Source organism: Rhea americana, unplaced genomic scaffold, assembly GCF_003343005.1.
Source record: "Rhea americana isolate MKP2758 unplaced genomic scaffold, rheAme1 scaffold_64, whole genome shotgun sequence".
Taxonomy (NCBI): domain Eukaryota; kingdom Metazoa; phylum Chordata; class Aves; order Rheiformes; family Rheidae; genus Rhea; species Rhea americana.
The window spans coordinates 3,858,724-3,874,579 of record NW_028186801.1 but is presented as its reverse complement, the minus strand read 5'-3'; the positions used below and the strand labels follow the sequence as shown (position 1 = coordinate 3,874,579).

The 15,856-nt window shown below is 41.5% G+C and overlaps 1 protein-coding gene across 6 annotated transcripts in view; it reads right to left on the bottom strand.

Annotated features, from left to right (window-relative positions):
• The window catches only part of PTPRB (protein tyrosine phosphatase receptor type B), a 68,609-nt gene that overhangs the window by 35,310 nt on the left and 17,443 nt on the right, over positions 1–15,856 (bottom strand). For 5 of the 6 annotated variants that reach the window (XM_085320533.1, XM_085320530.1, XM_085320531.1 and 2 more), the window contains exons 4-9: positions 15,300–15,576; positions 8,159–8,437; positions 7,548–7,805; positions 5,788–6,051; positions 3,046–3,315; positions 1,023–1,283 (exon numbers count right to left, since the gene is read on the bottom strand). In XM_085320533.1, the coding sequence (XP_085176659.1) occupies positions 1,023–1,283; positions 3,046–3,315; positions 5,788–6,051; positions 7,548–7,805; positions 8,159–8,437; positions 15,300–15,576 (1,609 nt within the window). Of the gene's footprint in view, positions 1–1,022; positions 1,284–3,045; positions 3,316–5,787; positions 6,052–7,547; positions 7,806–8,158; positions 8,438–15,299; positions 15,577–15,662; positions 15,844–15,856 lie in introns of those variants that run through there. The other variant, XM_085320532.1, reaches the window with a different exon arrangement.

Here is a 15,856-nt window from a genome sequence, read left to right as displayed (position 1 = left end):
GCTATTGAGAAGCAGACTCAAAGGTCTGAGACGCTTATTATGACCTGTGCTCCAAATTCACAGATGTTCATTCCTCAACACTTCAGACCTAATGCTGACATGTTCTCCCTACCTCATTTGCTTTCAAGCGTTGATTTGTATTAGTGAAGTGGGACATGGCAACCTTTACACTGGAATAGGCCCCCTGAAAGGGTGAAAGGCAGAAGGAAGTGAAATCCCAACTATCTAATCGCATAGCAGAGAAATGAAAGTTTAAGTCAAACTTTTCAGGTCTTGGAAGGACTTAAAACACTTTAGTAAGGGACGCTATCAAGCCGTAGGCATGATTAGATTCATGCACTAGCAGCTTGTTTCTTCCTGTGCTGTGCCAGACCAGAGCTACATTTTAGGACTGCTTGCACAGAAGAATGTGTAAGCAGAGTAAAGGAACACATGTGGTTTAAAGCTTGCACACGTGCACAGCATTAGTACTATGCAGGGGGTGGGAATGGGACTTTCCTTGTGTCAGAGTCCTCACCCTGAGCAATAGGCGTAGATTTTGGAATCAGAATAACAGAATGATTCAAAATATGTTTTCAAGGTCACATATGTTTTGTGTCTGTCAACCTTGGAATGTTCCCCCTAAAGCAGCATTTTCCTGATCCTCTTTTTTTTTTTTTTTTTTCCAGATGAGGTATGCTTTGAATCAAGGAAGTGACTTTCCCTAAGATATGCAGTGAAAAATGTTCTTCTTATATGGAATCTTGTACTAAAGGAAAATTGGTCAGATGTGACATTGTATTTCAGAAAACAGTTTTGCTAGGAATTACATATCCATTTCCCCAAACCTTTAAATAAACACTGCAAGACATCAGAGAGGGTTATAAGTGAGAGACTCAGAAACAACTCCTTTTGCTGAGGAAATAAATGTAAATTCAAGGCTTTTGATATTTGGACACTGAGTTCATCTAGTTTACTGTGAAGCAAATTAAGTTTTCGTTAGTTAAAAGAAGCAAATATTAAAATACATTGACAGTAGGCACCTGTTCTTCCTTCCACTGAAGTCCAGTTGCTTAAGATCCCACTGATGGTAGTAACTGTAGCTGTGTATTTTCTTCCAGGTACCAAGTCTGTGAAAGTGAATTCCTTAGCTTCTTTTGCAAGCCCTTTTTTTATGACAGTAAGGTCCCTGTCTCCCAGTGAAACGACATAGCTGTCCCATTCCGCAGCAGGGGTCATCCACATGACACTAAGCGAGGATTCATTAGCATGCTTGACACGGAGCTGGAGAACAGGCTCTGGGGCTGCAGAAGTGCACAAATATCACAATGAGAACAGAAATTTGTAGTGAACATACACGTTGTAACTCAAGCTGCTAGAAGGAATTACTCTATGAGAGCGGCAGCAACAGAGTATTTGTAGTTACAAGGAGATTCTTTACCTTTGTCTAGGAAGCAAATCTTACAAATACAGCATTTGTGCTATTCTTCCAATTAAAGGCTTTGGCCATAGACTTCAGTGATGCTTTATGGCTGTAATACTTAGATTTAAACTTATCCCAGGGTATATATTTTTGCACGAATGGAAATTCAGTGAACCTCCTCTTGAACTGTGGGTGATACACAGGTACATAAAGCATTCGTACCAAAAGATGTATCTAGATCAAATTAGCTGTGACAGAAAAGCACGTGAATTATTGGACTGGAGTGACATTCTGACTTTGCTCTGGTTTATAACTCACTGAAGTTGAGGGTTACTCCAAATTTACAGTAATATAAAGGAAAGTACATCAGTAAATTGCTGTGTGCACATGCACAGAGGAGAATACAAGCCATTTGTCACTAACAGCAGTACTTTCGTCTTTTACTCTGAATTGGTATCATCAAAATACACCTCACTTTCCAAGCCAGTGGGCTTACACAGGAGAAAATTAAATCAGAATACGCCCTAATACCTATGCTTCATAACATGTACGTAACGTACCTGACTGTGGGGTCAAATATAGTTGTGAAGCAGTCACTGGTGCAAATTATTTATTGGACCATGTCCAATCGCTTAGCAGCATCAATAAAAAGTAACACCATGATATTAAATAAAGTTATTCTTGATTTACATCAGAGTAACTGAGATCAGAACTTTGCTTACTCCAACAATGTTGGCTAGAAATGTTCAAGGATGCTTCAGTTCTGTAGCTTCTACTGGTCTTGCCATTGCACAAAATCAACCTTCAAGGAGCGAAAGGTAAGGGTGTAGCAGGAAAGGAGGGCAAGAGAAAGGATGAGAATAACGCAGGGCCCCCCTATCTTATCTCACATTCTCCTGTGAGATAAGGTTCAGACTTTGCTTGATAATCTCCTCCTAGTCTTCTTGTTCTCTGAATTGCACTCATTTTGCATTCAGAGAACAGAACTATTAACAACCATATTGCAATTATCTTTTTAGTCTGAAGCAATCGGATGTGGACTTATTCTAACATACTCCCAAAGAATTCCACTGATAGTGGAATTCCACTGTAGTGCATATGGATTTTCTTTGGAAAGGTTGACTTGAACAAACTCATCACATTTTCTTTCTGGATACAGAAAGCTAGAACTGCTACTTATGGAAGAGCCACGCTAAGACACCTCATCCAACTTTGGTTAACCCTGGTGACAGTATTTAGTTATCCAGGCTGGCAGGAAAACCAGTTTGCCACCATATGTACTGATGATCAATACAGGAAGTTTGGTATCACCCTCTTTAGAGTGTACTTATGAGGTGTACCTGCAACCAGCTACAACATGTAGCAGTGAAATGTTGCAAAGCCAGTGTTGTGCCTTGGTTATGACAGAATGGTGATATGATTCCCCCAGCTTTCACTAACAATATATTTACCATGAAAATAACTGCTGAAAGTTTTCACAGAACTGCTAAAAACACTTATTTCTATTGCTGACAAGGGAGCTCTTTTTCAGTGCATAAACGGTAAAATTCATTTGTAGATATCCAAGTACTATTTCCTTCTGATCAACCTTAGAGCCTCGTGAGCAGTCTGTAGTTTCACGTTCCCCAGACGAGCGCGCTGACCTGTTCTCCCAGTGCAGCGAGCCCTGCTCTGCAAATCGCCACTCTCCACAACGAGCTCCACGTTGTACTGCCTCCCCGGCACGAGGCCCACGTCCTGGATGAGGTACTCCTGCGAGTCCTTCTCTATGGTGGTGTTGAGCACCACGCTGGAGTGGTTCCACAGAAGCAGGCGATACCTCTCCCAGTCTCCCGCAGGGGGCAGCCAGCTCACCCGCAGAGACCTCAGCCAGCCAGCACCACTGGCAATCAGCTCAGAAACTTTCTGGGGAACTGAAATACAGAGATTAAGAGAGTAATTTTGAAGCAGGGAATCTCCGGCAAGAAATTCATGGACACTGCTGAAATCCGACTCGCAGCACAGCTTTGTAGTACTTGGATCAATCACAACAACATGAGGTATCTGTGACAAAGGAAAGTATTCATTTTAAAGATAATTTTTACTTTTCCCCACGTTTCACTGTTTCTTACTGACAGCAGAAATGGGGAACCTTGCATGGGGTAGGGAAAATCTTCCATAAGCATCTCCAGAACAAATCTTGCAGTGTTTTCAGTTAGCTTCCCAGCTGTTTTCTGCAGTTGATTAAGTTCGCTTGGAATTTGTTCATCAATTTGTCAAAGCTAAGGCCAAACCTTCAATCACTACAGGCCAAATTTTCTGGTGTCAGCAACAGAAACACAAAGTCTGGAGGCTTCTTCCACAACAGGCTTGTGTGTCATCAACCCTCCTACCATAAAGTATTAAGGATCAAACCTCAGTTTGTTAAAGTTTCCACTCAGTCCTGTCCTCTGCTTGAAGAGTCCAGAATTTATGTGCTCAACCTTCCTACCCTACTCAGACTGTAGGCCACACTGGGATAGAGATCTGTCAGTCCTGACTACGAAGGCTTTTCTGTTTTTTGTGGAATAATTAAGCAGTAACCACACCAAGCAGCAAGTGGAAGACAGATGTACAGCATTAGGTGCTAGGACACCCCCAGATCAGCATTAGAGCCCTGACATCATCAAGTATTAAATGTGAACTACAGGGCTAGAGTCATGCTGTCATGTTTTCTCTGGCTCTGTTAACGTTTAATTACTCAGTACATACAAAAGATCAAGAGGTTTCCAACAGCATCACAAAATGCTTATCAGCTTCACTTGCCACGGGCATAGTTGGATATCAAGGCTAGATGTCCCACATATGAGCAAATATGGGAGATGGGTTTCAATTGCTGATCAAATGGACAAAAGCACTCAGTATTTTGTTAGGATGTACGAATGTACTTGAACCATATCAGAAAAAACGTTCAGCCTTGCCAGACTGACTGGACATCATTAGGCCCTTATGATCCAAAGTTTCAGTCCCTGTGATATCCAGCACTTGCCACCATGCTCCTCAGAAGCTTATAATGCCTTCAGCATCCCCCTCAATACAGACCAGTGTGGATTATGTTCTCAGGCACCCAGCTCCCTCCAGGAGTTACAGACAGATACTAAGTGCCTAAGTCCTTCAGTATTACACCTGGCAGCCTAGGTTTATAAATCTGTCTTTAGGTCACATTGTATCTGCTGAGACGATCCTGTTATCAAAGTTCCTGGTATCTTTGGGAAAGAAAAGTCAGGGAAAGGAGTTGTGCATGTTCAGCACCTTTGGAAACAGCACTTCTAAATCCCCAGTACTGAATAGGTCACAAATTCAGGTATCAGTGGTTTGAGTGAGGACCTGAAGCTCTCCCTTCAGATGGAAACAGTAATCTTAAAGGTGTTTGCGGTAGGCTAGACAAACAAAAATGACATGCATATAACTGGTCTGGCTTTGTACATAACAGATTTGAAGAGCTTTACAGCTACATTTCAGGCTTATCATTTTGTACTGAGAATGGTGTAGCAGCTAGATATTTCAAAGATATCAAAGACATCTTTGAATGGCAGAGATATTTCTGCTTAGTTGTAAATGATAAATATCCTGCTTAGTTGTAAATGATAAATATCCTGTAAACAAATACTCTGCTTTCTCTCTCACACACACATACATATTTTACATTTGTTGGCTCTGAGTTTTATTATCAACTTCTGTATGTATTCTTCACCCACTTACAAAATTTTCCTATCCAAATTCTACTTGGATTAGGCTGTTGTGAAGAAAATAGATGCCTTTGTGGCCAGTAATGCTGTGGCAAAATTGTGCCAGGGTTGTTCAGGTTCCAAATTCATACAAGAGATACCTCAGCGAAAATTATACTTCTAAAAGAAGAAAAGTAAAATACAAGCCAACACCAGACTGGTACATGCCTTCCTTAGTTCATGCTTTTTCTAGTAAAGAAAGCTGAGACCTAATCTTTTCCTATTTGTAGATTTGTGCTTGGAGTAAGGGATAGCATTACACCAAAATTACTTAAAAATCTGCAAACAATTTAACTACATACAGGTTTCCCCCAACTGTAACTCATTTTATGTATTATTCTGAGTGGAATTAGCCACAGGTGGAATAGTGTGGAACAGTTTTGTCACAGGCTCACCCAGCTAGAAAGTCCTGAAATGCATCACTGTTTCCTGCTCTCCAGCTAAGCTGTAGCTGCTATTGGCTGCCAGGTTACTGCTGCCAGAGAGTCAGGAAGGGGTATTCCCGGAACAATACTGTGCTCTTTATCTTATTTTCCCTGGAACCTAAATCATTTTGTCTCCTGCAATGAATTTTCTGCCAGGCCAGAGCAGGCAAAATTAGCATTGGTTACAATATTCTCAGTGAAGCAGAAGACTTACATGTTCTGCCAGTTGTCATCTTATCAGTAAATAGTTCACCGCTGACCGTGCGGGCAGTAACGTGATAAAGACGTCCTGGAGTTAGCTTGTCAAAGTGAGTTTCTGTGACGGGTGGCTGTAAAGTTTTGACTTCTTTAACTGATCCAAGATGAGAAAGAGTGATGTTATAGAAACTGAGGCTTCCTGGAGGTCTTCTCCACCTAACTTTTAAAGTATCCATGCTGTCGTCATTAGTCACCGTCAAATCTAAGACTTCAGCTGGGGCTAAAATGATAAAAAGAAAGAGAATAAAATACTACAACCACAGAACATTCGAGACCTACTGCTTTCAAACCACAATAGTAAGTCTTGCTTTCAAACAGTTATACGAGATTGAGTATGACTGATTGAGCATGAAAAGTAGAAAGGGCTATAGCAAAACTTGGTCACAGTGCAGCCAGGTGCAGTCCTGTTTAAGATAATCTGCTCCAGAAATGGAATCTCTTATGATGTCCACTATCACCCCACAGAATGGCTAATCTGTCAGTCATGTCCACATTCACACTGGTCATTTTCACTGTAAAACAAAGCAAGGCCCATGCTCCTAAGAACGGAGATACCTGCATACATGTCAGCAGAGCAAACATTGTATCGCATCTCTGAGGCAATGCCAGACTTGCACCAGATTATGTGGGATTGGATTCAAACTCATCACCTCTATCTTTATATCAAATGAAAAGCATTAACCACCTTCAATATCTTCATTTTCAAGCTAAGGGCACTCTAAGTTCTGAAATAGAGGACAGTGGCGGATTCTAGACAGAGTATTTTTTTGTTCTGAGCAAACTTGTGAGATTTACATTTTTTGCATCACGCAACAGGAAGAAATCAAGAATTCTGGAGAAATAAAACAAAGGGGATAATGCCCAGAATGTGCAATGCTAGGTGACAACAGCACTCATCAATATGCCCTAAACACTGCAATATTGTTCACTTAATATTAAATTATATACACTTGGTAAGGTTTCTGTAAGTGAAACTGGAACTACAGTTTTCTATAAATTAGGAAAATCAGGGGCATGACACTTTTTCTGCTTACATGAGTGCTTTAACCACCGTTCTCTGGCAGAATGTCATTTTATATTTCTCCTTATAATCACAGAACTCTATTCTGAAAAACCTTCCTGAAAAAAGACTCATCATTAAAAATCTGCTTGGGTGAATCAATACTTTATGTGAAAAAAAAAAAGATTTCTATTTTAAAGTTCTCCATCTGTTCTTTTTTTTTTTCACTTCCTTTTCTAAACTACAACTATTTTGCAACCCAGAGATAAAAAGAACCACAGGAAATAATTTTTAATAAAACTCTCAAGCTCTACATCTCCCATGCAGTTAAGTAAGAATCATGAAGTTAAACCATCTTCCATACCGTGAAATAAATGGACCAGATTCTGTCTCAGTTCACTGCAGCAGTTAAGTGGACCTCTTTCACAGGTGATACCAAGACATCTGGGCTCAGATTGTTAACTACTAGTTTCAAATGCATAATGGAACTGCCTAAATTAGCTGTGTAGCCAAGTTAGCTGCTAAATTAGCTTGGAGTACCTTTCACTCCCTCTACAGCCTTTGCAGAGAAGTATCTGCAAGGGGTAATTCAGTCACTGAGGTTTGGGGATATACGCTGGAACATGATCCACTTATTACTCTGGAACACATCTTGTAACATTACTAGATTACAGCCTTAGCTGCCCCTTCTGTTGTGACAAATTCCAAAATCATACCTGTCCTGACTGTTAGAAAACTGCTGCTTTCCAGGCCTGCAGCCTGGCTTATGACAGACAGGTTATACAGGTGCCCAGCCGTAAGTCCAGAAAAAGTGTAGGAAGTCAAGAGATCTTCTTGGTTGATCTCATGAACTGGGACATGACTATCCATTAACACCAGCCTGTATCGATCCACGTGCCCAGTGCCAGGAGACCACGAAGCCTGGATAGTGTCTGTCTTGACACTCACTTGAATATTTTTCACAGGGGACGGTACTGTTGGAATACAAAAAAAAGAGAGATGCTTAAGGCCTAATGCTTGTTTGTATGATTTCAGCAAGTTTGAACACATTAACTTTTGAAGTATGCTGAGTTTCTTCAGGGTTAGTGAAAAGCCAGCCCCAAGTTTATGGCCAACTATGTCATGACAACATTCCTCCATGCTTACGAAATGACTCCTAATGTAAGCCAGAGATTCATGTTTTGTTTACTTATAACCCTATATATATATATATATATATATATCTTTCCAAGTAGAAGAACTCTATATACATTTTAATTTCAAAATGGAGAACTGAAAAACACTGCAGGGAGTTTATTTAGATAAACTACAATAAAAGAAGTCCTACCGGTAAATCCACTTATGTGAAGTTCAGGGGTACTCTTATTTCCAGAAACTGCACTGAGGATGATATTATATTTATTCCCAGGAATGAGACCGGAAAAAGTATTTTCCATTCTTGACATTCTTCCCTCTATGGAGACTTCTTGTATTTTTTTACTATTATGATCAGATAATAGTAGCTTATACAAATCCACCTTTCCTGGGGAAGGATCCCACCAAACCTGTAAGCTTGTGAGTGTAGTTTTTTCCTTATTAATTTCAAATCGAGGTGGTGGCAAGGGATCTGTAGTTAGAAAAAATGGACATAAAATAAAAAAAAGATATTTCTTGGACTGGAATTGTGTGAAGTTTACATATTAGCACAAAAAAACTTCAAAAGCTCCCCCTTCCATGATCCTGCCACAAATATTCTTCAAAAAGTCTTTTTTCCCAATTTCTAAACATTGTATCACCAGAACCAGCCTACATGAGAGTCCTGCAGGATTCAGAAATGTGTGTTTGCTCACATAAACACACACACACACACACACACACACACACACACACACGTATAGAAATGCACTTGCAGCTGTGGATGGTAAAAATGAGCTTGAAAAATTGCTTCAAAATTCTAACAACTGTATTAGGAAACAGCAAACATGAAAACCATCAAATTAGATAATGCCTCAGTTTAATGTAGCTTTATAGATACATGGTACCAGTGGCTTCCATTTTCTGGTGCTTACATAAACATTTCATTTTGTAGCACTAAAACGATAAAAAAATATGCACTTAATCTCAGGCTTCCTCAGCTGCTGAGCTGACCATGAGCATTTACACATTTAGACTGATGCAAAATGAAAAATTTTAAGGGCAGTAATCCTTTAGATTTTGGTATTACCTTCAACCACTTTAAAGAGCTTCTGATAGACTATGCTTCTGCCCTGCTGTAGTATTGTTGATATAAATAATAATAAAAAAAAACACACACAATACTTTGGGTAAGTTTTTAAGAATTCTTACTTTGGACTATTTTCTGATAAGCTCTCAATGTTCTTGTATTGTAACTATTGTAACTAGTTAACTTGTGTATTGTATTAAGTAACTAGCAAGTCAAATCCCTGGAAAAAGAGTATACACTCTACAAGGATGGCAACCACTGACCAAAACCAAAGTCTCTGGTTGTTTTTATTCTCCAGGACTCTTTCGTCTCCCACAAGACTTCATGCAAACCAAAAGAAATATACTACACATTGATGTCCTAAGGCATTGACATTTATGTCTCCTAAGAAAATTAAACAATTGCATATTAAAAAGGTATGTTAAAACAACCCAAAGCAGCAGAATCAACCACTCACAAGCTAGGAACTTAGAGAATAGAGGTGGTCCAGCCACTTAACAACTTGATTTGGCTTCTGCATGAGTTCGCTCTATGCTCATCTCGCCTAGCATCAACAAGGGAATGTGTGGCACATCCAGGCTGAGAACCAAGGTCCCTATGGTACCAGCAGTGCCTTAAACACAGAACAACAAAACTCTTTTCCCTGCGCAGCGCTGCTGCCTGGTTCCCCCAAAAAGGCAGAGGAAAGCATGTGAGATCACATAATTTAAAACCGCACAGTAAAGGCTGAAAGGTAAAGGCAAAGTCGAACCTAACCGCTCTCCCAGGAATACAGCGGTCTCCCTATCATGGGGCTAGCAGCCTTGATGCTGTTCTTCAAAGCCTGGGTGTATGGAGGGTTTGTTTACTTCAGCTCTGCTGAGGGCATACTAGTGCCAGGTTTTGGTCGTATACTTGTCAGTCAAGTACAGTAGGAATTTCAGGGTAAAAATACTGTGTCCCTTGGAACCTAGTTCTCTGCTTAAATTCAGATGCCTGCTTCAGATCCCAGAGACACTACTGCTCTTCATAAAAAGAAATGAAAATTAAGAAAACCAATTAAAAAAAAACAACTATTTTCCTTTCTTGACCTCATTTTCAAGGTCAAACTACTTCTGCTTAAAGCTGAAAAAAAAATAAAACTCAAGTCAAAGACCAGGCACATCAGACTTCAGGCCAAATAGTTAAAACTTGACCAAGTTCAGCAATTCAAACAGGAGATTTTAATGAAAGGTATCAGGAAATCTTAACAATAGGCTTGACTACCAGCTCCACCTATAATATATACTAATCCACCAAAAACTATTCTGCTGGCAAAAGTGAATAGCGGGAGTATAATTCCTTGAAGGCAATTGTTCTAATCAGAAAAGGTCAAACTTTGGGAGTCAGATATAAATTCCAGTACTACAATATGGTCAGATGCACAGAGAGCTGGAAAAAAAAATAATTTGATTGATAGCAAGAGAACAGTCATGATAACTGTCAAGAAGTTTAATTCTCACTCCAGCAACAGTTAGGATTAGGGTAACCGTTCATCAGCCCTGCAAAAGCAATCAGCGTTTTTAATCCACATTATTTGCCAGATTCTAGGAAGCAGCGGCATTTTCCGCAGCGGTTGGGCTGTCCCGTGCAATCTGCCTCCTAAGGTGTATCAACCAGAAAGAGGGGTTGCGTGCCTAGAAGGTGAAGTTCAGAGACGCAGACTTTATCTAATCTATCTGGCCCAGCAAACAAAACACTCAGTGCTCCCCGCATCCGCTCGGACAAAGGAACAATGAGGCTGGGAAGTGCCTGCGCTGGAAGAGCCCTGGATGGAAACAAACACTTAAAAAGCCATTTACATTGTTACACAAGGCCCTGCTGGCAACAGTACAACACCGATACATCACAGAAATCAAGTATTTTCTCAAAGATCTTGTTATACCGTTGATACTATATGAATTAATGCCTCCTGGTCCTCAAAGCGGTCTTCCAGAAGACTTAGCGCTGTCTGAATCCACCGCACCTCCACAGCTGCTGTATTTTCTAGGAAGGACGGATAGTCCCTTCACGTCTAGTCCCAATGACATGATCCGCTAAGACAGTCTTAAGTGTAGAAACGCCCCCATCTTGTCAGAGAGATAAGAATAACTGAGAGATTCGAGCCCAGGACTAAGGACAGGGAATTCTTGATTTCCAGTCCCAGCTATCTTTAGCTCCTACCAAGTCACTTAGTTTTCCCTTTTCACAAAACAGTAACCATAAACATAAGGATTTTTCTGAGGATTAAATAAAGGGTTTCCATTTCACTGCTCTTAAGTATGAATATGCATTTCTTTGGGAAGACATGCATAATCTTTACAACAAGCTACACTTACTTATTTTCTATTTGTACTCTGGCTCTCAAAACAATGATCATATGCATGATACGATACAGTACACAGCCAGAGCCATGTCAAAATAGATGTTCCTACAGATGGCTAATAAATCACATTTGTCCCAAATAATTCGAAATTTACAGGAGTGAATGCATGGCCAAGACAAGCTTCTGGCTTTTATACAGTTGTATTTTACAATAGAATAATAATTTGCCAGTCTGTATCTTGGAAGGTAGACTTTTTAACTTCTTTTCATTTAAATGCTTAACAATTTTTTCTGACAAATTTTTCCTTACCTGATAGTTGTATCAGTACAGTTTGCTCGGATTAGGCAGTAACAAAATCTAGCACTGTAATAGTTTAGTATAAAATAAATTTGAGAATAGTATTTATAAGCCCATTTAAAAAGATTTATTTGAAAGCGGGGGAATTCCCCAGTCTTTCTTCATGGCTCTCAAGACCATTTTACTTCCAATTCTCAGCATATGTCATGGTCATACATTTAATTGTAACTTAGAATCTGTTCATATATTGGTGTTTTTAACTAAAATTTTAATTAAAGACCTAAAGTCATTCACTGAAAATACACTACTGAAATACACAGATACGCTGATGCACAGACATTTGGAGAATTAAGGGCTTAAAAGTATTTTACCTGAAAATGAGAAAGACACAATCCTACTATTCTTTCTCACACAGTAGCTTTTAGTCACAGAAATAGTTTAACTGAAATCAATAAAAAAAGATAAGCGCAAAGGACCAGCAGGTGCCTGTGCTGTCACAACTTCAGAATCTCAATCAGACGACTTAGTGCTACAGGCTTATATACTGTTTTATGTACGCACATTAACAAATACACCAAACAGTAATATTAATGCAAAACATACCAGATAGATAGGCAGACTTTAGTGCCTGCCAGCATCTGTAATCTCAGGTTCACAGTGGAAAATTTATCTGTAGCTCAGAGCTGATAAATGGTGTTACCAGCCTTTTTTTCATTTCCTACTCTCCCAAAATAGCACAACTACCAGACTATATAAGCCATGTAGACGCATGGGTGTCTACATGGCTTTTATAGTGCATATATGATTGCATTTTCCATGGTTTTGCTGAAGCAATTTTAGGTCTGTTCCAGAGGATTAACTAGTTGTCTTTTTTAATTGATAATCTGTAGATCAAAATTACTTGAGATCAAAATGACAGATTCCACCTGAGTGAACTAGCGTGGTTTACACTACGAGTATTTCATACATTATTAGACTTACATTAGATGCATCCATCAGTGGAATAAAAGTGGCTTCTCTACTCCTAAATATTCTCTGACTGTCAGGTATTACTTGAGAGTTTACACAGTCTGGCTGAGCTGCACACTTATTCTACTGGAATATCAAACTTGTAAACAGCATAGTCTTAATGTGCTGTCATAACCATGATTTTAATGTATAATTAACACCCAAAAAGCCAAATTAAGTTAAGGATTTGGTCCTCTCTAAACCTTCATATTAGAATCGTAACAATTATGGTACACGTTATTTATTGGTTTCACCTTAAATCCTGAATCAGAATTTAACAATATATTTTGAGTTTTATGGGCTTAGCTACTCTATCACTTTGTACAAGAAATGTGATGAAAAAAATGAACTCAGAACAGGAACGAGCTTATGAAAATGTCAGCAGTACTGAATATGAGCAGAAAGTTAAAGTTTCTGAACTAGGTATATAAATTAATCTGTGAATTTCTCTGTGTACATTTACTGTATCAAGAAGATATAAATACTCAAAATTGCCAACTCATTTTGCAAAATTAAACACATGAGATGGAATTCCTCTCATTTAATTCAATTGTCTAAATTTCAGGTACCTGGGTTAACCTCAATGCGTCAGTGGAGAAAGAGGGGCACCTCCGAAGGGCAGCTTAGCCCATCGTTCTCGGTCAGAGAGCTCGGGAGGGAAACCCCATAGAGCACCAAGGCCAGGCACCGTATTTTAGATGGCTATTGCCAGCTGAACAAAAATCCCACCTACAACAGCTCAGTTCTGCTGCTACTCACATCAGTGGGAATTTTATTTTACAATACGGCTTAAAATATTGGTCACACTTCCATACACACAGGATAGCTTCCAGGAGCATATGCCTGCGGGCATTAATTTCAGTACGTCAAACAAAACTACTGACAGCAAAAGTTACTAAGATCAGGTGAGAAAGAGCTTCCAGAAAACTAGTTTAAAATGCTGCCCCTAGTGGAAACAGAGGAATAACCCTCTTAAAAAAATGGATCTCCCTTTATATTGAAATACACGGTATTGACAGTGCATCATTGGTTGTTGAGGTGCATAGAAAATCCTATGTATTTCTTAGAAAAAAATTAAATTGACTAATTTTGCAGCTAATTGTTGGTTTTAAATATGTTCAAGTGATGCAACAGATGTGACTGAATTCAGGTAAGTAAGTGAGGAACCAAGGAGCGATTTCAAAAGCTGTCCTTGTAGGAAACTTCCACAGCCCCTCTATTCATATTTTGCACTTTCAGCTGACTTCTGCTATCCAAAATCCAGATATAAAACAGAGTTGAGCTATGCTCAGCTAATTAGCAAGATTGCAATTTGAACTTCAGTATCTCCCCTGGCATTGACTACATAATACGACTATTATCAACGGTCGCTTCAATCACTTTTATCATCTTACAGTCTTGCAAAATCTATTTTCCAAGAAAACAGTCATAAATGACGTGTATGAACTACTGTCTAAATGATAATACATTAATCAACATGCTGTGTAATTTGCTACCCTTTTCTCTACTTCTACTCAAATGATCAAAAATAGATCTCTAATATCCAGCAATGATGGTGATCTATACCTGTCATTCTGCTAACAGTTGACTTAATCGATTTTCCAATCATAGCTCATCAATGTTAAAAACAGTTGGCACAACGAATTATACGGATTTAATTGACTGTTTCTATGGAAACCATTACTCATTTTCACCAAGTGACCCCACTCCTGCTCAATGTATAGCTATCACAGCAGCAGACTTGTCACTAGACTTTCTAAATCTGAATCACCAACACTTTGCAGGGCTAATGCAGGGTATCTAGTGTGTTTGTACAGCTACTGCAGGGAAGGGGGACTGACGCTAACTGATGGCTCTGAACCCGTAACTGCTGAGTATTCAGCTACTGCTACCTTCAGACAGTTACACTAATGCGGCAATACCACTCTGAAGCCAAGACTTTGGGAACAGATCAGGGAACCCTGCAGTGATGGACACTATTGAAGACGTCTCGGTTTCGAGTCTCAGGTTAGCACCAGTAAGCGGCTGCACAACACCGCGTTTCACCCTCTTTCAAAAAGCACCGGCACCTACAGAAAGAGGCCAGGTCTTCTGACACTGAAGGCAGTTGCTCTGTGCAGTTCATCGCTTCATGGCATTCAGCTGCTGGCGTGCACCCGCATGCACACACATTCACACACACACACACACACGCAGAAAGGGGGCTTCCCTCGGCAGCCCACGAGCAGGTTGCAGGAACATTTTTCACAGCCAGTCATGGATGCACGGATACATGCAAGCATCACTGGTCCATCGTGACACCTCGCTGGCTGTATTCAAAGAAAATGTACCTGCACTCACTGATTTTTAGTCTTCTCATCGTGACTATGTGTGCGGGGGGAGGGCAGTACTCGTTTTAAGGAGCCATCCCCCAACTTCTGCGTGCTGAAACCCAACCGCACCAGAAGTTCCAGCCTGCATTTTCTGTTTGACTGCGATCGGCGAGGGAAAAAAAATTAAAAATAAAACCCCCAAACAGTATAAACGGGCCCCGAAGCTGCGGTTCGCCCTCGCGGGGGACCCGCTCGCCGCGGAGCGGGGACGGGGGGGGGGCCCTTCCCGGCAGCCGGCGGCCCCGCGCCCGCCGCCCGCCCTTACCTGTGCGCACGGCGAGCTCGACGGGCTCCCCGCCGGAGCGGGGCTGGATGCGCAGGCGGTAGAGGGTACCGGCCGCCAGGCCCTCGCAGGCGCCGCCGTAGGAGCCGTTGCCGCCGCGGGCGGGCTGGCAGGCGGCGGCGGCGCCGTCCTCGGAGCGGGCGGCCAGGCTGAAGTTGCAGGCGGGCGCCGCGGCGCGCCAGCGCACCCACACCGACGGCCCGGCCAGCCGCCACGCCGTCACGTCGGCGCTGCAGCCCGCCGCCTGCCCGGGCCCGGCCTGCGGGAGGAGCGGAGAGACGGTGAGAGACGCCCGTCGGCCGCGGCGCGCTGCCTCGCCCGCCCGCCTCCCCGCGCGCGGCTCACCTTGGTGAGGGCCAGCGCCGTCCACAGCGCCAGGCCCGCTCCATAGCTCAGCATCGCCGCCGGCTTTTACGTGCCGAAACCCCTCGCGGGGAGGGAGGGAGGGAGGGTATGAAGCAGCCGAGCGGCCGCGACGGGCACCCCCCACCCCCGCCCGGGGCACCCCCTTCCCGCGGGCGCCCCCCTTTCCCTCCCTC